The sequence below is a fragment of the Spermophilus citellus genome (assembly GCF_964194105.1).
Source record: "Spermophilus citellus genome assembly, chromosome: 3".
NCBI lineage: Eukaryota > Metazoa > Chordata > Mammalia > Rodentia > Sciuridae > Spermophilus > Spermophilus citellus.
In genome coordinates this window covers 5,745,383-5,771,322 of record NC_138184.1, presented here as the reverse complement: position 1 = coordinate 5,771,322, position 25,940 = coordinate 5,745,383, and the positions used below count along the sequence as shown (strand labels likewise).

General features: G+C 51.4%; 1 protein-coding gene across 1 annotated transcript in view; it reads left to right on the top strand.

The window, feature by feature from the left end:
• Positions 1 to 211: 211 nt before the first annotated feature.
• The window catches only part of LOC308645577 (mucin-16-like), a gene marked incomplete at both ends in the record, with an annotated part of 57,354 nt that continues 31,625 nt past the window's right edge, over positions 212 to 25,940 (top strand). Inside the window, 40 exons of the mRNA XM_081287782.1 lie at positions 212 to 374; positions 1,657 to 1,781; positions 1,863 to 1,930; positions 2,787 to 2,959; positions 3,317 to 3,352; positions 3,600 to 3,659; positions 4,716 to 4,852; positions 5,026 to 5,093; positions 5,676 to 5,848; positions 5,956 to 5,991; positions 9,440 to 9,561; positions 10,487 to 10,554; positions 11,855 to 12,027; positions 12,353 to 12,388; positions 13,382 to 13,509; positions 13,631 to 13,698; positions 15,320 to 15,492; positions 15,612 to 15,647; positions 16,127 to 16,251; positions 16,452 to 16,519; positions 17,107 to 17,279; positions 17,416 to 17,451; positions 17,903 to 18,069; positions 18,229 to 18,296; positions 18,857 to 19,029; positions 19,149 to 19,184; positions 19,691 to 19,815; positions 19,974 to 20,041; positions 20,486 to 20,658; positions 20,792 to 20,827; positions 21,292 to 21,410; positions 21,568 to 21,635; positions 22,075 to 22,247; positions 22,380 to 22,415; positions 22,889 to 23,013; positions 23,173 to 23,240; positions 24,348 to 24,520; positions 24,653 to 24,688; positions 25,166 to 25,290; positions 25,450 to 25,517. Coding sequence (XP_081143908.1) covers positions 212 to 374; positions 1,657 to 1,781; positions 1,863 to 1,930; positions 2,787 to 2,959; positions 3,317 to 3,352; positions 3,600 to 3,659; positions 4,716 to 4,852; positions 5,026 to 5,093; positions 5,676 to 5,848; positions 5,956 to 5,991; positions 9,440 to 9,561; positions 10,487 to 10,554; positions 11,855 to 12,027; positions 12,353 to 12,388; positions 13,382 to 13,509; positions 13,631 to 13,698; positions 15,320 to 15,492; positions 15,612 to 15,647; positions 16,127 to 16,251; positions 16,452 to 16,519; positions 17,107 to 17,279; positions 17,416 to 17,451; positions 17,903 to 18,069; positions 18,229 to 18,296; positions 18,857 to 19,029; positions 19,149 to 19,184; positions 19,691 to 19,815; positions 19,974 to 20,041; positions 20,486 to 20,658; positions 20,792 to 20,827; positions 21,292 to 21,410; positions 21,568 to 21,635; positions 22,075 to 22,247; positions 22,380 to 22,415; positions 22,889 to 23,013; positions 23,173 to 23,240; positions 24,348 to 24,520; positions 24,653 to 24,688; positions 25,166 to 25,290; positions 25,450 to 25,517 — 4,082 coding nt within the window. The remainder of the gene's footprint in view (positions 375 to 1,656; positions 1,782 to 1,862; positions 1,931 to 2,786; positions 2,960 to 3,316; positions 3,353 to 3,599; positions 3,660 to 4,715; positions 4,853 to 5,025; positions 5,094 to 5,675; positions 5,849 to 5,955; positions 5,992 to 9,439; positions 9,562 to 10,486; positions 10,555 to 11,854; positions 12,028 to 12,352; positions 12,389 to 13,381; positions 13,510 to 13,630; positions 13,699 to 15,319; positions 15,493 to 15,611; positions 15,648 to 16,126; positions 16,252 to 16,451; positions 16,520 to 17,106; positions 17,280 to 17,415; positions 17,452 to 17,902; positions 18,070 to 18,228; positions 18,297 to 18,856; positions 19,030 to 19,148; positions 19,185 to 19,690; positions 19,816 to 19,973; positions 20,042 to 20,485; positions 20,659 to 20,791; positions 20,828 to 21,291; positions 21,411 to 21,567; positions 21,636 to 22,074; positions 22,248 to 22,379; positions 22,416 to 22,888; positions 23,014 to 23,172; positions 23,241 to 24,347; positions 24,521 to 24,652; positions 24,689 to 25,165; positions 25,291 to 25,449; positions 25,518 to 25,940) is intronic.

Here is a 25,940-nt window from a genome sequence, read left to right as displayed (position 1 = left end):
GCCACTCCATCAGTCCTCCCAGCCACCTTGCCTGTCCCAGACACCAGCAGTGGTGTCCAGGGGGGCCTCCCTGCTTGCATTCTTGCCCCTGTTCTCCACCCAGTGACCAGAGGCAGCTTGTTAAACTCTACATCGGAGCGTGGCACTTTCCAAGGCAAAACCTTCCTCCCACCTCACGTTGTTATTATGATGAAATAGCTCCTTCGCCATGATGCACAGGCCCCTGAAGGACTTCATCGTTGATGCCCTTTTGACTTCTCCTCCTCCTGTACCCTTCTGCTGCAATGTGGATATTGCTCCAACACAGCAAGCTCTTTCCAAGTTCCTGGGCTTTGCACTTGCTCTGCCTTTGCATGAAGCACTTCCCTCCATCGGCTTGTACAGCTGACTCCTCTTCTTCCTTCAGGTTTCACACAAATGCAAAGTTTTCATAGGAACCTTGTCTGCTCGTCCGACTCTTTCAACTAAATCGTACACTGTTGAGGTTTTTAAGTCCTTCTCGGTACTACCGCTTTTTGACTTAGGATGGATGGGTTTACATCCCAAAAACCCATCATAAGATGAAAATATCACAACTTGAATGCATTTAATATATCTAGCCTACGAGCATTCTGGCTGAGCCCAGACCACCTTAAATGTGTTCAGAGCACATAACACTAACCTACAGTTGGACAAAGTCATCTATGGCAAATCCTATTTTATAATGAAATTTTGAGTGTATTGAGAAAGTATCATACCTCACACCACTAGCCCAGGAAAAAAAGAACTCACAGTGCATTTTCTACTGAATGCATATGGCTTTTGCACCATTATAAAGTCGAAACCCATCATAAGTCAGGGGCCATCTGTACTTATAACACTTTTGTTGTATTTATTTGTTCACAGGTCCATTCCCCCTTCTAGGAATGTATTCATTCCCCACCCTTCCCATCCTCTGATCCTTAAAAACTACCTTTCCCAGGTTCCTTGCTGAGTCCCTGCTAGTTTCACCAGTAGGAGGCACTGGTGGGACCGCGGTGGGCAAGGCTGCAGATGAGCCAGGGCATTTCTTCCCCCACCCCCTCTGTTTCCTGTAGCATCTCCAGCAAGGCCTGTGTCTCCTCCATGCTCTCAGCAACATCTGGTGTGCCACCCTCTTGTGCTTTTGTCCCTTCAGTCCCATGGGATGAGAGGCTTCCTGGCTCTGCAAATCTCTTTGTGACCCTTTCCGTGTTTTATTGTTGTTGTTTTTTCTATTAAGCTCCCTCTTTTGAAATAGTGGACACGGATTCTATTTTCCTGGCCAGGACTCTGTTCCAATGCCATGACCATGCCTCCTGGTGTAGAGTAGGTGTTCAATAAATATTCATGGAGAAAAGGAAGGGAGGGGAGGGAAAGGAAATTGCTGGACATGAGCCTGGTCACATAATTGGGTCAACATGGGGTAAGTCTTAGGGTGACTTTGGGTACCTCCAAATCAGAGCTCCTGAGAGAAGAACCAATTCCCAATGGAAAGAGTGATTGGATGTGATGTAGGTGGTGGTCCCTGCATGCACTGGAACCAAGCTGTGTGGAGCTCTGGTGGCGAGGGTCAGAGCCCTGTGTGCAGGCCGGGGCAGGCTGGAGGGGAGCTGACAGGGCGCTCATGCCAGCTCAAGACAGACTCTCTCGTTGCAGCCGTGAGCCCTGCCCTGATGCCCTTCACCCTCAACTTCATCATCACAAACCTGCAGTACGTGTCCGACATGAGGCATCCAGGATCCGACAAGTTCAACACAACCGAGGCCATCCTGCAGCGCATAGTAAGAGCCGAGGGCCAGCTGCCTGCCCCCACCTTGCAGGGCCCTTGCCCTCTTACTCACCTCCCTCTTCTTCCCCCGCAGCTTGGCCCTGTGTTCAAGAACACCAGTATCGGCCCCCTCTACACTGGCTGCAGACTGACTTCACTCAGGTGAGATGCCCAGCGGTGGCTGCTCACACCCCCTGGCCTCCCGGATTCAGTCCCTGACTGCACCTTGTTCCCCACCTGCCCAGGGTGGCAACTCTCGGCTGAGCCCTCTCCCCAGTCTTTGTTCATCAGTTTTCTATTCTGGCTTTTTTTTTTTCCTGGTTTTAACCAACATGTAGAACATCCCCCAGGAGTGAATGCCCAGCAACTTCCAAAATTATTCTATACTCAGAAAAAATTTAAATGCAAAAATGAACAATCTTTGTGGCATGAACATTTCTTAACCTGTATTGAAAGGGCTCCAAAGTAATGTGCCTGAGGGATTTGCCAGGCCTCGGGCTGCCGGCCTGTTGGTCCATTTTTTTCCTCCCTTTGCTTAATATTGGGAGTGGGGTGATGGGAAAACAGGTCTGATAGTGCATCCCTAAAAATGAAAATCCCAAATGCTCAAAAATCTGAAACTGCTTGAGTGTCGTATTGTCATTCAAACACTTTTTAATTTCATGGGACTTCCAATTTCAGGATTGGGAATCCTCAACCTGCAAAGTCTATGCAAATATTCCAAAATCTGGAAAACTCTGAAACACTCTAGTACAGAGCGTCTCAAGATAAGGGATCTTCTGTCTGTGTGTGGATTGCGAAAAAGCTGGTGGCAGCTCTAGTCCCAACCCACCTTATCAACTGAGCAATTGAAAATTTTAGAAATCTCTCTCTCTCTCTCTCTCTCTCTCTCTCTCTCTCTCTCTCTCCCTCTCCATCTGAGAAAGGCTTGTGACTTTTCCAGGTATTATTATTCATGTAAGCCACATTCAGTATCCATCTTTCACATGTCCCTATCACCATGCCTCCCTCCACCCAGGTCTGAGAGGAACGGGTCAGCCACCAGAGTGGACATCATCTGCACCCATCGCTCTGAGCCCACTGGCACCGGGCTGGACCGAGAGCTGCTCTACTGGGAGCTGAGCCGTGAGACTCGGGGCATCACCCGGCTGGGCTTCTTCACCCTGGACAAGGACAGCCTTTATGTCAACGGTGAGTGGGGCTGCGAATGCAGTGCGCCTTCCCCCTGGGTCTGATGGCAGGCTGTGTGCCCTGGGGTCAGAACACAGAGACCTGCATACGCAGAGCTTTTCTGGAGAGATCAGACTCCTAGAGAAGGGCAGTGGGGTGGGGTGGACAGACGGCAGAAACGTGAACTGCATGAACCTAATCCAGGAACTCTCCCCATGCTCCAGTTGTATTCTCTGGGATCTGGCTATGGTCTGTGCGTGGAGAGCACTCTCTAAATATGACTTTTAAAGAAATCCATGGGGCCCCAGATTCTTGCCTGTTCTCCCCAGTCCCCATCCTTCCCGTCTTCACGGTCTCTCTTTCCTTCTCTCTCTTCAGGTTACACGCACTGGGCCCTGACTCCTGTCCCCACGAGTGAGTAACTTGGGTCCTAGTACTGGTCTGCCTCAGAGCCCATCCATTCGCTCACCTGTCCTCTACCCCATGTGCCCAGAGAAGGAAGGGGCCCAGAAAGCCCCAGTCCTTCCCCAGCCCAGAAAAGAAATGCCCACCACAAGCTTGAAGCAGAAGAGGAAATGGCCTTAGGGTTCCCTCATGGGCCCTCCTTGGCCGGGGAGACCTTTTCTCTCACCACCTGTGCCTCCCTGTGTTCTCTCCTCAGCTGATATGGCCTCTGTCATCCCCCCGGTGACTTCCGCACTCCCGGCCCCAATCTCCACAGGTAGGAGCTTCCTGTGGGTGACTCCTCCCGTGCAAAGCTCAGGGGTCCTGGGCCAGTGGGAGGCACGGTTCATTTATCCATGGGACAAGGACATATTAAGGTTTTAATAATGTAGCATCAATGGAATAGCAATGGCCCTGGTCTTTGATGGGCTCCCAACAGGGAAAACAGAAAAGAAAGAGGTGCGTGTGCAGCCAAGGGCTGGCTCACAGTGTGTTCAGAGGCTCTGGCGACAGCTTAGCAAGCATGTCGGAGCTTCTGTCTGTGGGCTGAGTTTTCAATTCCAGGAAAGAAGGACTTGGCGTGAGCTACGCATAGACCTGGAAGCCACCTTCTTGCAGGTCACGCCGACTTAGGGTTTGGGGCAGGCTCTGCTCTCCACGGGCCCAAGGTGGATTTCCATACCACCCCTGGCCCTGCGGAGGCCCTGGATAAGCTGGCCTCATTGCTGACCCGGGTCTGTAGTTAGACATCAGCTCAAGTCTCCAGAGAGTGTTCCGACCACTGACCCCTCAGGCAGACTGGGCTGTCATTGTCCCTGTCCATGGCCCATGAAGCCTGGGTTCAAATCAGGTTCTGCCATTTAGACCTTGGGGGATTCGTGGCAAACTATTTAACTTCCTGTTGACTCAGTTTTCACCTCTGTAAAGTTGGCATGGTAACCCTGTCCCGCTCCAAAACCCTGAGTTCACCGTAAAGAAAGCATTTAAAACAGGGTCTTGGGTGTAAAAATGCAGTAAGATTGTTTCTTCAAATATTTTTTCAATCAATGAATATGTGGATCTCAGAGAAACGATCGGGGCTGAACAGAAACTCGGGAGAGGAGACGGTCAGAATTTTAGTCACCTGGAGAGTCAGGCGCGCGTGCTCTCTGCTTGAGGAAGCACTTATCTCCCCGGAGCGAGTCCCCCACTCATGGCTCTCGGTTGATGCTGACGTCCGGGGTCTCCTCCATCCCCCCTCGAGGAAGACCCTCCCCAGTGCTTGAAGACACGTGTGAGATGCCCCACACGCAGCTTCACAGACCTGGAATACTCAGTGGGTGTCTTTCTCCAGCCACCACGACAGCGGCGGGCTCTCTGCTGGTGCCGCTCACCATCAACTTCACCATCGTTGATCTGATGTACGAGGAGGAGATGCGTCAACCCGGATCCTGGAAGTTCAACATCACCGAGAGAGTGCTGCAGAAGCTGGTAAGAACCCCGCCCTCTGCTTCTTGCCCCACCCACCTGAGCAATGCCACGCCCTTGGAAGAAGACCCACCCACCTCCCCCTCCTACCGCAGGGGCAAGCCCCGCCCACCTCACGTCTGCCCCGCCCCTGTTCCCTCAGCCCTTCTCCTGACCTCTCTCTCCTTCCTCCCCAGCTCAGGCCCTTGTTCAAGAACACCAGTATCGGCCCTCTGTATTCTGGCTGCAGGCTGACTTTGCTCAGGTGAGTCCTTAGATAGCAGACCAGGGCTTCCCAATTGCTCCCAGGCCGCAGGAATTTGGTTGGCTTCTTTCCTGCCCTGCCTCTGGATGTCCTCAGCAGAGGTGGAATTCAGAAGGCACTGGTTCCAGCACCAAAATGTCTCCTTATCCCACTGCTTCCCCAGGACCACCCACCTGTGCCGGAATTCTGCAGAATCCAGCAGCAGGGCTGGACCCCTCCCTAGGTCATCTTTCTGAATTCTCCAACCCTTTTAAAAGAACCACTTATCCTTTAGATTTCAGATCTGTCCCTAGGATTTTTCTCAAAACAAACACATTTTCTTCATTTGCTTGAATGCCCAACTTGAGGTCTTCGCCTGTCTCGGGTGAGACCTCTCCTGTCCCCATGCCATGAGGATGTAGGTTTGAATCTTACCTGGAATAAGAGTTCTCCAATCTGTGACTCTGCTCACAGTCCCAGGCTGGCTGGAAGTCAGCACCCTCAGAAAGATTTCTAAGTCTGGCTTCTCACCTCTCTATCATGGCCACTGCCTCTGCCCTACACATTCCATTTACTGTCATTTCCCCCACCTGTCCTCACCAGATCTGAGAAGGGTGGAACGGCCACTGGAGTGGATGCCGTCTGCACCTACCACCCAGACCCCTCAGGCCTGGGGATGAACAGAGAGCGGCTGTACTGGGAGCTGAGCCAGCTGACCCACGGCATCACCCAGCTGGGCCCCTACACCCTGGACAGGAACAGTCTCTATGTCAATGGTGAGCAGGGGCCATCTTGCTCTGCTGTGTGGCAGGGTCCAGCCATGTCCTCCCCTCCCATTCCCTCGTCCCTCCCCTCCTCACCCTTTCTTTCTTTATCTCCACAGGTTACACCCACCAGATCATGGCCACCACCACCAGGAGTGAGTATTCTGAGGCTTTGTAGGTCTCCACCATCCCTATAAGTCCCTGTCCTTTGGAATGAAAGAAGCCAGAACCCAGGCTCCACTTCACACCCGACGCCACCTCCACTCTGGGGTGAACAGGGTCTTCCTCCCTAAAAAGCCCCGGGCCTGGCCATTTCCCTCCTGCTCTCTCCAAGGTAACAGAGACCCTACTTCAAACATGAGGTTTTTTTTTCACCCCAGCTTTTATGAAGGCCACCATTTCTGCAGGGGTGCTGACCCCTTTCTGCAGTCCTACAGATAGGGATTCTCCTCTCCGAAGATGGTTCCAGTGGTGTCTCTAATCACAGCAGGCAGTAGGAGGGGTGGAGTAGGTAACCTGTCTCAGGAGTCCAAGGTTGACTCTTGACGTGGCTGACAGGGTCTTCCCAGGACCCTGAGAGTTCCTTGAACACAGGTCCCCAGCACTCAGCATCCTCAGTCATTCTCTGGGACCTGTTTCTGAAACCTATAGCTGACCTTCACTTCTAAATCCTTCCCCAACCCTTGGAGGAACACAAGCCAGCCAACCTATTTGCCAAGAATAGATTTGTGCAGTGGCCTGAGCGACAGAGACCAAGTCAGTAAAAGATCATTTCCAGAGTTTAGACCATTAGCCAACTGCCCAACCGCTTGTTTTCATGAATACTACTCTTGAATAGATAAGACTATCCTTGCTGCTTCTTTCTGAATGCATTGCTGCGGGTATACACATACATCCTCTCCCTGGCTCTATGCAGGGAATATGGTCCTTTCCTTTAAGTGGAATGTTAAGGAGAGTTCCGTTTCTCCAAAATCTAGGAACCATGAGATTGTTTCTGTATTCATGAATATTTTATGTATTTGTTCCCAACCCCTACAACTATTTTATTATGAAATTGCCAAAAATAACAAGAAACATTCAAAGAATAGCCCAAGAAGCATCCATACTGTCCACCCTGGGATTCAACAGTTTCTGACTTCCCGTTTGCTTCTTGTACATAGTAAGCTGTGCTATAACATGACCTAGGAGTTCCTCAAAATTATCACATGGTGAAAAACACAGGGCAGATGGAGAAAATGGGATTGGGATACCACACTTGGAAATATGGTCAGCAACAAAGTAGATCAGAATCTAATGCAACATCACGGTCTCACATACATTAAAGAGTTAGGAAATAGGCAGATACCACACTTAAGTACCGCACTTTATCCGTGGGGTCGAAACTTGTGGGTTATTTACAGGTGGTGGAAGGAAAGTTATCTGAAATAAGACAAAGTTCCATCTTCAGAGAGGAGAATTCCTATCTGTAGGACTGCAGAAAAGGGGTCAGCACCCTTGCAGAAATGGTAGCCATCATATTCAAATTCTTTCAAATGGCTTTCTTTTATAATCTCAGTATCCTCCTAACAAAGGGGCAGGGAGGAAGCCAGCAGGTCTTAGAGGTGTGTGCATGTATGCGCATGTGTATATGTATATGTGTGCCAGCCATTTTGTGCAAGGTCATGATTTCCTGCACTTAGTATTTCACTTGTGTGTCCTGCAATTGCAACTGCACATAAGCAGATGTGGAATTTACATTATGTTCACATTAGGTCCTAAGATATCAGTGAGCCTGAAAAAAAAAAACATGCTCTCAAAACAAGCAGCATTGTAGAACTGACCATGTAGATGTCAACAGAATTTTTTTTCTGGTCTGAGCCATTTGAAAATAGCACATAATACAATGCTTCACTGCTAAATAGGTCAGTAAGAATCAGAAAAATATCAGTTCATTGTCCTAGATAACCACATCACGCTTCAAAAATGACGATGAGGCTGGGGATGTGGCTCAAGTGGTAACACGCTCGCCTGGCATGCGTGGAGTGCTGGGTTCGATCCTCAGCACCACATAAAAATAAAGATGTTGTATGCACCGAAAAAGTAAAAAATAAATATTTAAAGAAATCCCTATCTTTAAAAAAAATGACGATGATGCATCCATATCATCTAACATGCCATATTCAAATTCTTTCAAATGTCTTTCTTTCATAATTAGCCTTTTTCAAAATTGAAGTTCCAAATTTCTCATATTGATTATGTTAGTGTTTCATGTATCTTTTAGTGTACACAAGTCCTACTCAGCAGCCCATTTTTAAAAATCATAACAATGACTTTTGGGGTGGGGGGAGTACCAAGGATTGAACCGAGGGTGCATAACCACTGAGCTATATCCTCAGCCATATATATATACACACACACAAATACATACATTACATATATACATTTTTTTTTGAGATAGGGTCTCACTAAGTTGCTTAGGGTCTCACTACATTGCCCAGGCTGGCCTTGAACTTGTGATCTCCTGCCTCAGCCTTCTGAGTCGTGCAGGATTAACAGCAGACACCACCATGTCTGGCACAACCTTGACTTTTAAAGACAGCAAACCAAAATCTCATCCCACGATCTGACTTTGTCTAATTACTTCCAACATCTTGTTACAGAAGAATATAATTGGAAGGAATTAGCCAAAATATAAGACTTGTGAAATCAGCAACTTTGATAAATTAGGAAAAAATTATTTGCTGAATTTCTGAGATTTTGGAGGGAAGGTCCTCTACTATACCCTGGTATGAGAAAGAAATTAGTTCAAGCCAATACAAGCAAGTATCCCTTAAATCCCCACTGTCACCTGTTCTGACCTCTAAACCAGTAGAGGGGGCGGAATTGGGGGACTGATCAAGGAAAGCAAGATATGAACACTAGATGGCAGCAACACGCAGTGTGCATGCAAGGGAAGTCCCTTGAAACAGGACCATCTGGAATTAGGGTCAGGGGTCCCTTCTCAGGAAGGCAAGGGAACTCCTCAGGGAGAGGGGCAGTGGAGTTTCTAAGTCAGAGCGCTCTGAAGGGGAACAGAAGTTTAGGGTGTTTATAGCCATAGAATTTGCCTTTTTGATATCCAGGAGATGTTAGGGATGGTTTCCTCAAGTATACAAAGAAAGCAGGTTCTGAATGGCTAAAATTTGCTTATTTTGGCTTTGTTGAAACAACAGGATGTGTAAAACTTTGATAGAGATGCTGGCAAGCTTTTGGGTGAATGGATCCAAGCCTGCTGAAGAGAAATAGATATTTTTTTAAAAAAAAATCTGGGGACTAAAATACAGGCGTCATCTTTGACCTGTTTATGAAACACCCAGATGCTGCACTCTCTGGTTTTTGTGTGCATCCGGAGCTGGGGACCGTGTGGCATAGAACACAGAGCCTCCCCCACTCCCCACCCTCCCTCCCCCTCCCACAGGGATCCACACCCAGGACAGGTCCAGGTGCAAGCTCCCCTTCCTGGCATCTCCAAGGCCATGGGGCCGGCTGAGCAGGCAGAGCTGTGTCCCTGCAGCCCTCTGCCCCCTATCTGGTCCAGGCCTGACCCAGGACATGACCCTTCCCCCTCTGGTTCCTCCACCCCAGCTGCCAGCCTTACCCTGCAGCACTTCACCATCAACTTCACCATCCTCAACCTGCCCTACATGGAGGACATGCAGCCCGGCTCTGTGAGGTTCCAGTCCACAGAGACAACTCTGCAACACCTGGTGAGAGCCCCCAGCCACCACCCCTCTTTCTCAACTCCCCCCACCCACCCTCTTTGAATCTCCCTGCTCAATTTTGGAAGATTTAAAGGATTCAGAAATTGGAACTGCCCCACAAATTAAAAAAAAAAAAAGTTCTGTATAATCCAGCTATACAACTCCTGGGCATGTATCTGAAGGAAATGAACTTAGCATACCCAAGAGATATCTGCAAACAATATTTATCGGGGTACTATTCACAGTAGCTAAGATATGAAATCAACCTAGGTGCCCATCAACAGATGAAGGGGTAAAAAATATTTGATATTATGTACACCTATATGTATACACACACATATACTCACATAAATACATAAGTACGTACACACACAATGGAATATTACTCATCCATAAGGAAGGATGAGATCCTGTCATGTGCAACTACCTGGCAAACATGATGTAAAGAGAAACAGGCCAGACACAGAAAGACAAGCACATATGTTCTCATCCTGTATGTGGATGCTGAACAGTCAACCTGAATGTAGAACAGTGGTTACTCGAGGTGGGAAGGATGTGCCTTATGGGTAGGGGGTGGACAAAGAGAGGCTGGATTTGGTCACTGCCTGCTGTGTACATGCCTAGCCTGTGTCAGGCACTGGGTTCGGTTCTCAGCACCACATACAAATAAACAAAAATCAAGTTCTATCAGCAACTAAAAAAAAAAAAAAAAAAGAAATACCACACTAAACCCCCTTAATGTGTACAGTCAGCAGATATAAATAAAAAATGAAAGATAATAAACAGTGGCTGAGGAGGAGCTCAGTGACAGAGTGCCTACTCAGCATGTGCCAATCCCTGGCATGAAAATAAATAATTTTTAAATATTGTATTTTAAAATTACCATTCCTTTTACATTCATCTTTTCACTGACCCTCTCCTTCCTCGTCAGCTCAAGTCCTTGTTCACCAACTGCAGCATCGGTTCACTCTACGATGGGTGCACACTGTCCTTACTGAGGTGAGATTCCCTTCCGTGTTGCCTTAGCAGAGGTGGTAAGGCATGGGCAGGTTGCACTGGCCGGGTTCTGGACCAGGTGAAACAAAAGAGGTCTCAGGGCGCCAAATTTAGGAATGTGCTCACTTTCAGGTGCCACCTCTGCACCTGTACAACCCTGAGAGCACCCAAGACCTCCCAGGCTCCTGTCGCCCTCCTCCCAGTCCTGTGTGCTGGTCTCTGTAGAACATCTCAAATCCACAGTCACACTTGCAAGACCTGAATAAGCCGTTTGGCTTCCATTTCACTTAGAAGAATAAGGACAGGGCCAACAGGGCAGTGTCTGGTGTTTCATTTTTGAGAGAGCCCTTTTGATAGTCCAAGGGTTGTCATTCTTCTCAGCATCTCAGGTGACAATTCATATGCAAGGAATCAAGGCCTCAGTGGCCAATGGATTTGCCTTGACTTAGAAATATCCCATCCCAAAGGAAAACCAAGCGGTTCTACCTAGCTAACAAGGTCAACACACCCAAGGCAGCTCCAAGTCAGACCTTCCTGCAAGGGATGGAGGTCCATTTATGTTCCTCCCAGAAAAAGGTCTAGTCATTTTCACCAGGTGCAATATTTCCAGACAACATGACTAATGTTGCACTTTTATCAAGCTTCTAATAGACCAGCACTAGAATCTGCTTAGCTCAAGGTCAATTCCATCATTCTGAGATACAAAGGACACTCTGTCCTTGATCATGCTCTCTGGCAGGACAATATAGTGAACCTTACAGGTTCTCCCTTCAGGGCCCACTTTTCCTGCTGCCCCAATGAGACAGGAATGGAAAATCTGTGGTCACTGAAAAGTTGAGCTATGCAGTGTCTCATGCTCAGATGGTCAGACCCAGAAACTGGGTTGGATCCACTCTCCAAGAGTTGACGCATTTCTGTTCAGAGCTGGCTGTTCATTCTCACCAGCGACTGTGGGTCCTTTGTAAATATTTGTTTAATTAAGAAATTAATTAATTAATGTGCACCTGTATTATGGCCAGCACCAGGGATGGATATTTTTCATCACTTCTGAATCCCATGACACTCCAACCCCATGGTCAGGGCATTATCCGTTCAGTACAAGTGGGAGACTCGGGAGTCAAAACAGATGAAACATCCACTCTGGTCCTTTATGGCTCAGGGATGCCCCTGCTCTTGAGGGCAGCTCATGCCTGGACCTGGAGGGCAGATTAGCAGGCCTCTCCATCCAAGGGGGCTGACAGAAAGATGTCCAACCAAGGATGCCCTTCTGCCCCATCCTCACCCCATGTCCTTACCTCTCCAGGCCTGAGAAAGGTGGGACAGCCACTGGAGTGGACGTCATCTGCACCTATCATCCTGACCCTGGGGGACTCGGGCTGGACAGGGAACAGCTCTACTGGGAGTTGAGCCGCTTGACCCATGGTGTCACCCGGCTTGGCTCCTACATCCTGGACAGAGACCACTTTTATGTCAATGGTGAGCATCTTGCAGCGATGAGGTCTCCTCCGGCACCCGGGGGGGAGGGGGACCCCAGTGGCTACTCATCTCTGGCTAGAGGACACATCAAATCCATCTGCTTCTGGATTTCTGTCTCTCCTCCTTTCCTCGTGAGATTCTCCTTCCTCACCAAGGGCTAAGTCATGCACAGAGAGAGGTGGATGACAGCCGAGAAAGGCTGCAGAGAGTACCACACACCATCTAGAAGGGAAGCCACCCCCTGACCAGGGTCATTCTGATGGCAGCTTCTACCAGTGGTCCATCCCTCCAGGCCTTCCTCCTCATTCTTGTTCACTCTCTGCAGGTTTCACCAGGCCAGTCCTGACCTCCACGGCCCCTGGTAAGTGCTCAGACCCCCAATGGCCCCACACCTCCACTGCCCCGTGAGGGGGCAGCTGGTCACATCCCACAAAGTCCCTCATGGAGGAGGGAAGCCTCAGGACCTGGTCAGCCCCACCCCCAGCTCTCCTCTGTGACTCAGGCTGGGCACCAAGGCCCCTCTTTCTGGCACCGCCAGTGTGACGAAGCAACATGGCACTCATTTCCCATGCTTCCTCCCCAGCTGCTGTGTCTTCCCCCCTCTCCTTGGGAACCTCGACTGCTTTGACCACAGGTAGGAGCCTTGTCTCCATGTCTGCTTTCCTCCTGATTAGGTGAGAAGGGGTAATAAATATGCACAGGAGGTCAAGGCAAGGAGACAGTGTGGGAACGATGAATGTTTCAGGCTATACCCTTGTCACAGGGCAGTTGAGTTCCATCCCTAGGTTGGAGAGCTCTGTGACATCAGGTTTTCAGCCTTGGCCTGAGGCCCTAGAGTCTCTGACATCCAAGCTTTGCTCTCTGTTGAAGGGTTGTATCAGTTAGCTTTTACTGCATAACAAACGCCCCTGATCCCTCGTGGAACAGACTATCATGTACTAAAATAGTGTGGGGTGTTGGGAAAGTGATTTAAATTTTTTGAACGTGATTTTCATCTTCTGGCAGTTAGCAGTCAGTGATAGGACTCACCTCCAGGGATTGTGTGAGAGAATACATGAGATACTGGATGGAGAGTGCTTAAGACCAAGGGGTAGCAGGGAGTGAGCTCTACCCGACATTATTATTATTATTGCTGCTACTTATTGTCATTGTCGTTGTTGTTGTTGGTGGTGGTGGTGGTGTCTTTCAAAATAAAGTGGAGAGACATTTCCTCCTATTGGAGGAGAGACATTCTGATCTCTTATCCCAGATGTGAATACACTGGGTACCAGGGATATGGACTTGGAGTCCTCCTCAACCCCCAAATCTACTTCGCAGTATAACCTGGGGCTTAACTTCTCCCCCAATCTCACAGCAGTCTCTGGCGCTGCTCTGGTGTCATTCAGCCTTAACTTCACCATCACCAACCTGCTTTACGCCGAGGATATGCAGCTCCCAGGCTCTGTTAGGTTCAACAAAACCGAGAAGGCTCTGCAGAAGCTGGTGAGAGACCCACCCACTCCCCCTGCCCCGCCCACTCTCCTAGCCACGCCCACTCGTCATAGCTCCACCCATTCGTCACGGGCCCCTCCCACTCAGGTGTTCTATTCACTTCTATCCACAGCTCAGGTCCCTCTTCCAGAGCACCAGTGTCGGCCTGCAGTACTCTGGTTGCAGACTGATCTCTCTCAGGTAAAATCTCCAGAGAAGATGTCCAGGAGGGAGACATGGTGGAGATTCTTATGTGTAATTCATTAGGACTTGGCCCTTTCCTGGGAGATTCTTATGTGTAATTCATTAGGACTTGGCCCTTTCCTGGGAGATTCTTATGTGTAATTCATTAGGACTAAGTCCTCCCTTTGACTTGGCCCTTTCCTGGGAAATTCTCCTTGAATTCCTATCCCACCCTGGACCATTGTCCAGACCTTCCCATCTTCCTGAGTCTCAAGTCTCCTAGGTATTTCCTAGAAACAAACTGAGGAAACGGGCAACTTGGAAATATGAACCAAACTTCTTTACAAAGAACACACTTACAGCATGGAAATGTAGCCCACAACATCTATCTTTCCCTGAAGGTCAATGCAAAATAAGCAATTAGTATGTGCCAGACACTGGGGTGAAGGACCTGGGGTCTTCCCACATTGGCACCATGGAGATTCTGAGCCATTCGTATTGTGGGTGGCTGTCCTCTGCATCATAGGGCATTGAGCAGCATCTTCGCCTCTAAATTACAAGCTAGATGCCTTTGGACCCCATCCTCTCCCCACCCCCGCAGTTGGGACAACCAAAAATGACTCCAGACTTTACCAGATGTCCCCCAAGGGTACAAGTTGCCCCTGGTTTAGAAGCACCAGATTTTCAACATCCTGATAATTATCCCAATTTTACAAATGAGAAGCCAAGGCACAGAAAAGGCACTGAAAACCCAGAACTAAGGACCTGCCAGGTACAGGACCAGGATTCACGTCTAGGGGAAGCATGTGCCTTTCCCCACAGTGCTGCCTGGCCTCTTCCTTGAGAAGAGCCACAGTGCCCCGTGTCTATACCAACAGCTTCAGTCCTCACAACGCAGGACCCCGTATTATTACATTAGTACCCCGTATTATTACATGATGCCCATCTTATGGCTGACAAACAGGCCCAGAGAGACTGCTGACGTATCGAGAGGAGGGAAGGGTGGCGAGTCAAGGAGGAAACGAGATGCTCTGACCTGGAGGGGAAGGTGATGCCCCATGTCTGCTGCAGGGAAAGGAGGTGGGAAAAATGTAGCCAGAGGCAGAGCAGAAATCCTAGCCGCACAGAAGGGGGCAGAGTGGACAGCAGTGGGGCAGCCTGTGGATGTGCCCAGATTCACAGCAGGACATCAGGAATTCACTCACCGAGGGGAGAGATCCATGGATGGATTTCAGCAAATGTCTAACAGGAAAAGATCTGCAGCTAGAGTGAGAATTTGCAGCCTTGGTGGGAATGGATCATGAAGTACAGGGCGCCGGAGGCGAGGCCTGGATTCAGGAGGTGAAGGGAAGGGCGTGCCGCAGGGTGGGGACAAGCAGCATCCAGGGCCTTCTGACGCGGCCTATGGCACTCTTGTGGTTCTGCCAGAGAAACGCATCAGGTGGTTCCCTTGTCTGCGTTCCCAGATTCCTCCTTCCACAGGCTGAGAAACACCAAGGAGCCACCAGATCCTCAAACTCTGGCTTCTTGCCTCTGTACCAGGCTTCTCATTTCCTCACGCTGCCTCCTGTCCCAGCCCCAGGCTCCAAGCATGCTTTCTCCCCAACCCATTCCTGGTTACCCACCCCACCATTTCCAGGCCAAAGAATGGAGGCGCCGCCACGAGCGTAGACGTGCTCTGCACCCACCACCAGAAATCGGGGGCTCCAGAGCTGGACAGAGAGCAGCTGTACTGGGAGCTGAGCCTGCTCACCAAAGGGGTCACTCAGCTGGGCAGCTACACCCTGGACCGGAACAGTCTCTTCGTCAACGGTGAGCAGGGCCATCTTGCTCTGCTGCATGGTGGAGCCCACAGCATCCCCTACCAAGCGTCCTCAGTCCTCCTCCCCTCCCAGCACCTCCTCACACTCACTCTCTCTGGCTCTCTGCAGGTTACACCCACCGGACTGCAATGACCACGACCAGTGGTGAGTAGTCAGTGGCCCTCTGAAGTCCCCCAGCCACAGCCAGAGAAGGAAGCACTAAGCCCTGACCTCATCATCAGTGGCCCAGAAAGGAAGAAGTTGGAGTCACAGGCTGGGAAGTCCTTGCAATCATATTATCACCCCGTGTCATTGGACACTCCTGGCCATATTTCCTTGGAAACAGAGAAATGTCACTGAATGATAGTTAGGTGGAGAGATGAAAGAAATAACAGGATAACTCATTAGAATTGCTGCAAATAAGAACTGCCACATTGTGCCCTCTTTACCTGCAGTATGTGATGAACAAGCATAGGCCACACTGGTGATTCAGGCATTAGGCCCCCAGGACCCTCGTCCACTGCTCTGGTCTCCAGTGTGACAGTCACTGGTATCAGGCCTGTGGCCACAGACCTGCCTGCCTGCTATATCCACCCCAGGCCTGACTCAGTGTGGGCTCTCCCCTCTCCTCTTCCCTGCTGTAGTGACGGGACTGGCCCTGGAGTCCATCACCATCAACTTCACCATCACCAACCTGCAGTACAAGGAGGACATGCAGCCCCCAGGGTCCTTGACCTTCAAGATCACAGAGAAGGCTCTGCAGCTCCAGGTGAGAGCATCCGGCCCCCGGTTTCCACTCGTTCCTGCCCTGCCCGCATCCCTCAAGCCCCGCCCAGTCACTGCTGCCCCTCCCACTGGTCACTCCCCTCTCCCCGTACCCTAAGCCTCCTTCAGTGAGGCTATCACGACCCCTATCAAGGATGAGCACGGAGCCATGCGTCTCCTAATCTCTTACTCTCTCTTCCATAGCTAGGGCCCTTGTTCAAAAACACCAGCGTGGGTCCCTTGTACTCTGACTGCAAAGTGATTTTGCTCAGGTGAGACCTTAGAGCCACAGCCAACAGATGTCCCACGTGTTCCCAAACCGGGCAATGGGGTCATCTTCTTCCTGCACTCCCTTTTGGACATCCTCGGGTGTGACGGCACCCTCTGGGTAACCAAGATGTGTTCGGATTCTACCACCTTCTCCCTGATAAGTCCTGGAATTCTGCAAAGTCCAGGAGCTGGATGGGACCCCACCAAGTCACATTTTCTAAATTAAGACTTTCCCCTCTGAGCGTTCCACAGGATGGGCCTTCACTTAGGCTTCCAATTCTGCCCGAAATTTCTGTTAAGACTGCTTGGTTGAGTCCAGTTCCACATTCCACCTGCCTCGGGTGGGAGCTCAATTGGCCCACGCCATGAGGACACAGGTTTCTGCCTCATGACGGAATGTTTCTCCCCAGACCAGCGCTTCTCGCAGTCGGAGTGGCCAGAATCACTGCACTTGGAGGCTCTGGGTCTCCTAATTCCCCTCGCTGCCAGGCTTCTCATATCAGTGCCCCTTCCTCCCCCGTCCCCAAGAACCAAAGAACCCCTCCATGAAGAGCTGTTTATTGTCATTCCTCTCGCCCTTCCTACCCAGACCCAGGAAAGATGGATTGGCCACCAGGGTGGACGCAGTCTGTAACTACCGTCCTGACCCCGTGGGCTCCAAGCTGGACATAAAGCAGCTGTACTGGGAGCTGAGCCAGCTGACCCACGGCATCACCCAGCTGGGACCCTACACCCTGGAGAGGAACAGTCTCTATGTCAATGGTGAGCAGCGGCCACCTGTTCTGCTGTGTGGTAGAGCCCGGGGCGTCCTCCAAGTCTGTGCTGCCTGGGTCGTTACCAACTCACAATTCATATATTCATTCTCCCCACTCCCCTCTCTCCCCCTCTCCTGCTGCAGGTTACACCCACCAGGCCACAGCAACTACTCCCAGTGGTGAGTCCACACAGTGACCCTGCCAGAGTCCCTTGACTTCCGGGGGGTCAAGCAGCAGACCCCTGCCTACGGACGTTTCCAGCTGTCAGGGAGGACAGGAACCAGGTCCCAGGCTGGAAAGCCAGTGGGATAGGTCTCAGCTCTGATCACCTTGGGTCATTGCCTCCACATACACCAAGGTCATTAAGTGTAATTTGGGTGGATGAACGGAAAAAAGCAGGTGCAGAATTTGATGGACAAATATAAGTATTTAAAAAATTCTTTCATCAGAGCTTTCTGGTTTCCAGATTGGTCCTTCATGGCCTGCAGTGTGTGATAATCCAGGATGGACCACAACTGATTTAGGGGTTGGGACCCAAGAACTCCCAGGGCTGGCTGTATTCTAAAGTGAGAGGGTCCCTGATTTAAGGACCATGGCCACAGACCCTGTCTACCCACTATGTCTACCCAGACCTGACTCAAGGGGACCTCTTGAGTCCCTCCACGGATGCAGCCTCAGGACTTCGCCTGGAGTCCTTCACCCTCAACTTCACCATCACCAACCTGCGCTTCGAGGAGGAAATGCAGCCCCCAGGGTCTTGGATTTTCAACAGCACAGAGAAGACTCTGCAGCACCTGGTGAGCACAGTGCCTGTCCCACTCTGGTCCTGCCCACTGGAGACAGCCTGCCTGTGTCCCACCCTCTGATGCACCTGTATCCTCCAAGACCCTCACACCCACCAATGGTGCCATTGCCCACCTCTCAGCTGACCCACTCCCCCTCTCTCTCCTCCACAGCTGGGACCCTTGTTCAAGAACACCAGTGTGGGTCCCCTGTACTCTGACTGCAGACTGACTTTGCTCAGGTGAGACTTAGAGTCACGGGTGCTCCGAGGCCCAAGCAGTGTGGGTGCTTCTTTGCTGCCCAACTGTCCTTCCTGTCCTCCACCGAGATGGTCTCAGGAGGCATCAGCTCCAGCACCAAGGCTTCCCTTAACCCTTCCACTTCCCCCTCCTGACCTGTCTCAAATTCTGTCCCCACCCTCCCTTCTCCCTTTTACAAGAAGGGCATTTCCTTTAGATGATGGATTCTGTTGCCAGGATGTATCTTGTGACAAATACACTTTCTGCGTTTGCTGTAATCCCCAACTCCAGTTCTCCACCTGTCCCACCTTAGGACCTGCCTGTCCCCAAGCCATGAGGTGGCATGTTTCATCTTTAAAATTCAGGATCCATTTTCATACCTGCCAACTCTGTCTCAGTGGCCAGCTGTTCAGAAGCCAGTGCCCTCAGAGAACCTGTATCTGAACTCTCACCCTTCTGCGGGCCTTCAAATTGCCTCTGTCATTTTCCCTTCTTGGTGGCAGTATTCCTGGCCCCTTTCCTGAAAAGGCTCTCATTCCTCTTCCTCACCATTCTCCCCCAGGTCTGAAAAGAATGGCTCAGCCACAGGAGTGCACACCGTCTGTACCTACCATCCTAACCCCTTGGAACCCAAGCTGGACAGAGAGCAGCTATACTGGGAGCTGAGCCTACTCACCAAAGGGGTCACTCAGCTGGGCAGCTACACCCTGGACCAGAACAGTCTCTTCGTCAACGGTGAGCAGGGCCATCTTGCTCTGCTGCATGGTGGAGCCCACAGCATCCCCTTCCAAGCGTCCTCAGTCCTCCTCCCCTCCCAGCACCTCCTCACACTCACTCTCTCTGGCTCTCTGCAGGTTACACCCACCGGACTGCAATGACCACGACCAGTGGTGAGTAGTCAGTGGCCCTCCGAAGTCCCACAGCCAGGGAAGGAAGCAACAGGCCCTGACCACATCGCCAGCGGTCCAGGAAGCAAGAAGTTGAGGTCACAGGCTGGGAAGTCCTTGCAATCATACTATCACCACCGTGTCGTTCGACACTTCTGGGCATATTTCCTTGGAAATAGAGAAAATGCCACTGAAAGATAATTGGGTGGAGAGATGAAAGTAATAAATGAACAATTCAATAGAATTACCAGAAATAAAATATTAGATGTTCAACTGTCTCCTTAAAGCTTTAGAGGTTCCACATCTTCCCCTCCCTACCTGTAGGATTCAAGGACTGAATGAGATACACAGTAGTGGCGCAGGGCTTGGGCCCCAAGGACACTAATCCATTGCTGTAGTCTCCAGTGAGATCCTCCCTGATCTCAGGCTGTGACCACAGATCATGCCTGCCCGCAAAATCCACCCCAGACCTGACTCAAAGGTCCTCTCCTCTCCCTCCCCGGATGCAGCCTCAGGACCTCCCCTGGAGTCCTTCACCCTCAACTTCACCATCACCAACCTGCGCTACGAGGACAACATGCAGCCCCCAGGGTCCTTGACCTTCAACACCACTCAGAAGGTCCTGCAGCACCTGGTGAGCACAGTACCTGTCCCACTCTGGTCCTGCCCACTGGAGCCAGCCTGCCTGTGTCCCACCCTCTGATGCACCTGTATCCTCCAAGACCCTCACCCACCAATGGTGCCATTGCCCACCTCTCAGCTGACCCACTCCCCCCTCTCTCTCCTCCACAGCTCGGACCCTTGTTCAAGAACACCAGTGTGGGTCCCCTGTACTCTGGCTGCAGACTGACTTTGCTCAGGTGAGACTTAGGGTCACTGGTGCTCCCAGGCCCAACCAGGGTGGGTGCTTCCTTCCTGCCCTCCTCTCCTTCCTGTCCTCCACAGAGATGGTCTCAGAAGGCATCAGCACCAGCACCAAGACCTCCCTTAACCCTTCCCCTTCTCCTCCTGACCTGTCTCGAACTCTGTCTAAATCCCCAACTCCAGTTGTCCACCTGTCCCACCTGAAACTCACCTGTCCCCAAGCCATGAGGTTGCAATTATATTCTCCACCTTCAGGAACATTTTTGTGTCAGCCAACCCCTCTCCCAGGGGGAGGCCATCCAGAAGTCCGTGCACAGGATGACCAGGCTGGCTTCCCACTTTTCCAGGGTCTCCTCATTTTCTCTGTCACTTTTCTGCCCTACTCACAGGTATCTCTGAACCTTTCTCTGAAAATGCACTCATCCCCCCTCTCTCCCCAGGTCTGAGAAGGATGGGTCAGCCACCAGGGTGGACGCTGTCTGCACCTACCGTCCTGACCTCGTGGGCCCCAAGCTGGACAGAGAGAAGCTGTACTGGGAGCTGAGCCCACTGACCCACGACATCACCCAGCTGGGCCCCTACGCCCTGGACCAGAACAGTCTCTATGTCAATGGTGAGCAGGGGCCACCCGTGCTGTGCTGTAGGGTAGAGCCCACGTCCTCCCCGTCTGGGCGGGCTTCGTCCTTACCCACTCACACGTTCATATTCATTCTCCCTCTCGCCTCTCTCCCCCTCTCCTGCTGCAGGTTACACCCACCAGGGCACAGCAACTACTCCCACTGGTGAGTCCACAGTGACCCTGTCACAGTCCCGTGAGCTCCAGGGGACAAGCAGCAGACCCTTGCCCACATCTCAAGCTGTCAGGGAGGGTAGGATCCGGGTCACAGGCTGGAAAGCCAGTGGGATAGGGCTCAGCTGTGATCACCTTGTGTTGTTGCCTGGACACACACCAAGATCATGAAATGTTGTTTGGGTGGAAAAACAGACAAAAGTACGTACAAAAATTATTAAAAAATGGAGGTGTGTGATAAACTATTTCATCAGAGCTTTGTAGCTTGCAGACCCTTCCCTCCTTTCTTGTAGCATGTGACAATCAAGGCTTAGTTTAGACATTAGGCACCAGGGACCGTGAGCCATTGCAAACTTCTCAAACAATGTGCTCCTTGGTGTAAGGAATATGTCCACTTTGTCCAACCCAGACCTGACTCAAAGGTCCTCTCCTCTTTCTCCCATGATGAAACCTCAGGACCTCCCCTGGAGTCCTTCACCCTCAACTTCACCATCACCAACCTGCGCTACGAAAAGGACATGCAGCTCCCAGGGTCCTTGACCTTCAACACCACTCAGAAGAACCTGCAGCACCTGGTGAGCACAGTGCCTGTCCCACTCCTGTCCGGCCCACTGGAGCCAGCCTGCCTGTGTCCCACCCTCTGATGCACCTGTATCCTCCAAGACCCTCACCCACCAATGGTGCCATTGCCCACCTCTCAGCTGACCCACTCCCCCTCTCTCTCCTCCACAGCTGGGACCCTTGTTCAAGAACACCAGTGTGGGTCCCCTGTACTCTGGCTGCAGACTGACTTTGCTCAGGTGAGACTTAGGGTCACTGGTGCTCCCAGGCCCAAGCAGTGTGGGTGCTTCCTTCCTGCCCTCCTGTCCTTCCTGTCCACCGAGATGGCCTCAGGAGGCATCAGCTCCAGCACCAAGGCTTCCCTTAACCCTTCCCCTTCTCCTCCTGACCTGTCTCAAATTCTGTTTAAATCCCCAACTCCACTTGTCCACCTGTCCCACCTGAAACTCACCTGTCCCCAAGCCATGAGTGGGATTTTTATTCTCCACCTTCAGGAACATTTTTGAGTCAGCCAACCCCTCTCCCAGGGGGAGGCCGTCCAGAAGTCAGTCGACAAGAGACCAGGCTGGCTTCCCACTTTTCCAGGGTCTCCTCATTTTCTCTGTCACTTTTCTGCCCTACTCAGAGGTATCTCTGCACCTTTCTCTGAAAACGCACTCATCCCCCCTCTCTCTCCAGGTCTGAGAAGGATGGGTCAGCCACCAGGGTGGACGCTGTCTGCACCTACCATCCTGACCCTGTGGGCCACAAGTTGGACAGAGAGAAGCTGTACTGGGAGCTGAGCCCACTGACCCACAACATCACCCAGCTGGGCCCCTACACCCTGGACCAGAACAGTCTCTATGTCAATGGTGAGCAGGGGCCACCCGTGCTGTGCTGTAGGGTAGAGACATGTCCTCCACGTCTGGGCGGGCTTCATCCTTACCCACTCACAAGTTCATATTCATTCTCACCCGCACCTCTCTCCCCCTCTCCTGCTGCAGGTTACACCCACCAGGCCACAGCAACTACTCCCACTGGTGAGTCCACAGTGACCCTGTCATGGTCCCTTGACCTCCAGGGGACAAGCAGCAGACCCCTGCCCACATCTCCAGCTGTCAGGGAGGGTAGGATCCGGGTCACAGGCTGGAAAGCCAGTAGGATAGGGCTTAGCTCTGATCACCATGTGTTGTTGCTTGGACACACACCAAGGTCATTACATGTTGTTCGGGTGGAAAAATAGATAAAAGTAGGTGCAAAAATTAATAAAAAATAGAAGTGTGTGATAAACTTTTCATCAGAGTTTTGTAGTATCCAGATGCTTCCCTTCTTACTTGCAGCATGTGACAATCAAGGCTTGGTTTAGGCATTAGGCACCAACGACCCTCAGCCATTCCTACATCCTCATGCAGTGTGCTCCTTGGTGTGAGGCCCATGGCCACAGACCCTGCCTGCCCCCATTGTCCACCCCAGACTGACTCAGGGGACCTCTCCTCTCCCTTCCCTAATTCAGCCTCAGGACCTCCCCTGGAGTCCTTCACCCTCAACTTCACCATCACCAACCTGCACTACGAGGACAACATGCAGCCCCCAGGGTCCTTGACCTTCAACACCACTCAGAAGGTCCTGCAGCACCTGGTGAGCACAGTGCCTGTCCCACTCTGGTCCTGCCCACTGGAGCCAGCCTGCCTGTGTCCCACCCTCTGATGCACCTGTATCCTCCAAGACCCTCACACCCACCAATGGTGCCATTGCCCACCTCTCAGCTGACCCACTCCCCCCGTCTCTCCTCCACAGCTCGGACCCTTGTTCAAGAACACCAGTGTGGGTCCCCTGTACTCTGGCTGCAGACTGACTTTGCTCAGGTGAGACTCAGAGTACTGGTGCTCCGAGGCCCAAGCAGTGTGGGTACTTCCTTCCTGCCCTCCTGTCCTTCTGTCCTCCTCAGAGATGGTCTTAGGAGGCATCAGCTCCTGTTGGGTTCCTTGCAATAAAAACACTCAGGGTCACTCCAGGGAAATGGCTACGTGAAATAAACACACAAGAGATAAGATACCTTTTTCTTTGGGGGTCCTGTGAGAGCTCCTCCTATCTTAAGGGTCCCCAGAATGAGAGAGAGTAAGCTCCTGCTTAATCCTTTTATTGAGGTAAAGCCATTCAAATGAGGAAAGGGCTCAGGATTCAGGGGACTGAGTCTAGTTTCCTGATGTCTGCTGTCAGCAGGTTGATTGACAGCTAGGAAGGACATACCCAAAAACAGAACTAGAGAAGGGGACACACAAAGGGCATTTCCAAGGAACATTCTATTCCAAACAGGGCAAAGGGGTAACATCACAAAGGACCAGGTGAGCGTAGCTCAATCCATGGGCAACACACCTACGTCTGAAGACAATTTTGCTATTTTGAGCATCGGGGCAGTCAATATCCAGGTCACTACAAAAGTGACCTACAAAGGCTCTTCTGATCTCAGGAAGGAAATGACAGTCACTCAGGGAGACCTCCTGTTGGTAGGCTCTAACAGGCTCTAGCCACAAGGCCTCCTGTAACCCTTCTACTCTCTCCTCCTGACCTGTCTCAAATTCTGTCCATCAGCATCACTGACCCTCGTCCCCTCCTCCCTTCTCCCTTTTACATTTCCTCTAGATGATGGATTCTGTTGCCAGGATGTATCTGTGACAAACACACTTTCTACATTTGCCTAAATCCCCAACTCCAGTTCTCCACCTGTCCCACCTAGAACCCTCCTGTCCCCAAACCGAGGTTGCAATTATATTCTCCACCTTCAGGACCATTTTCCCTTCAACCAACTCCTCTCCCAGGGGGAGGCCGTCCAGAAGTCAGTGCACAAGATGATCAGGCTGGCTTCCCACCTTTCCAGGGTCTCCTCATTTTCTCTTTCACTTTTCTGCACTACTCAGAGGTATCTCTGGACCTTTCTCTAAAAATGCACTCATCCCCCCTGCTCTACCCAGGTCTGAGAAGGATGGGTCAGCCACCAGGGTGGACGCTGTCTGCACCTACCATCCTGACCCCGTGGGCCCCAAGCTGGACAGAGAGAAGCTGTACTGGGAGCTGAGCCCACTGACCCACGGCATCACCCAGCTGGGCCCCTACGCCCTGGACCAGAACAGTCTCTATGTCAATGGTGAGCAGGGGCCACCCGTGCTGTGCTGTAGGGTAGAGCCCACGTCCTCCCCATCTGGGCGGGCTTCGTCCTTACCACTCACACTTTCATATTCATTCTCCCGTGTGCCTCTCTCCCCCTCTCCTGCTGCAGGTTACACCCACCAGGCCACAGCAACTACTCCCACTGGTGAGTCCACACTGACCCTGTCATGGTCCCTTGACCTCCAGGGGACAAGCAGCAGACCCCTGTCCACATCGCCAGCTGTCAGGGAGAGTAGGATCCAGGTCACAGGCTGGAAAGTGAGTGGGATAGGTCTCAGCTCTGGTCACCTTGTGTTGTTGCCTGGACAAACACCAAGGTCATTAAATGTCAGTTGGGTAAAAAAAAAACAGACAAAAGGAGGTTTGAAAATTCATAAAAAATAGAGATGTGTAATAAATTCTTTGAACAGAGCATTGTAGATTGCAGATCTTTCCCTTCTTGCTTGCAGCAAGTGACAATCAAGGTTTGGTTTAGGCATTAGGCACCAACAACCCTCAGCCATTCCTACATCCTCCACTGGTGTGCTCCTTGGTGTGAGGCCCATGGCCACAGACCCTGACAGCCCACATTGTCCACCCCAGACTGACTCAGGGGACCTCTCCTCTCCCTCCCCTAATTCAGCCTCAGGACCTCCCCTGGAGTCCTTCACCCTCAACTTCACCATCACCAACCTGCACTACGAGGACAACATGCAGCCCCCAGGGTCCTTGACCTTCAACACCACTCAGAAGGTCCTGCAGCACCTGGTGAGCACAGTGCCTGTCCCACTCTGGTCCTGCCCACTGGAGCCAGCCTGCCTGTGTCCCACCCTCTGATGCACCTGTATCCTCCAGTATATCCTCACCCACCAAAGATGCCATTGCCCACCTCTCAGCTGACCCACTCCCCCTCTCTCTCCTCCACAGCTGGGACCCTTGTTCAAGAACACCAGTGTGGGTCCCCTGTACTCTGGCTGCAGACTGACTTTGCTCAGGTGAGACTTAGAGTCACGGGTGCTCCCAGGCCCAAGCAGTGTGGGTGCTTCTTTCCTGCCCAACTGTCCTTCCTGTCCTCCACCGAGATGGCCTCAGGAGGCATCCGCTCCAGCACCAAGGACAACCTTAAGCCTTCTACTTCCCCCTCCTGACCAGTCTCAACTTCTGTCCATCAGCATCACGAACCCTCGTCCCCTCCCTCCCTTCTTCCTTTTACAAGAAGGGCATTTCTTTTAGATGATGGATTCCCTTAGCAGGATGTATCTTGTGACAAACACACTTTCTAAGTTTGCTGCAATCCACAGCTCCATTTCTCCACCTGTCCCACCTGGGACCCACCTGTCCTTAAGCCATGAGGTTGCACTTTCATTTTCCAACTTCAAGAACATTTTCCCATCAGCAGACTCCTCTCCCAGGGTAGG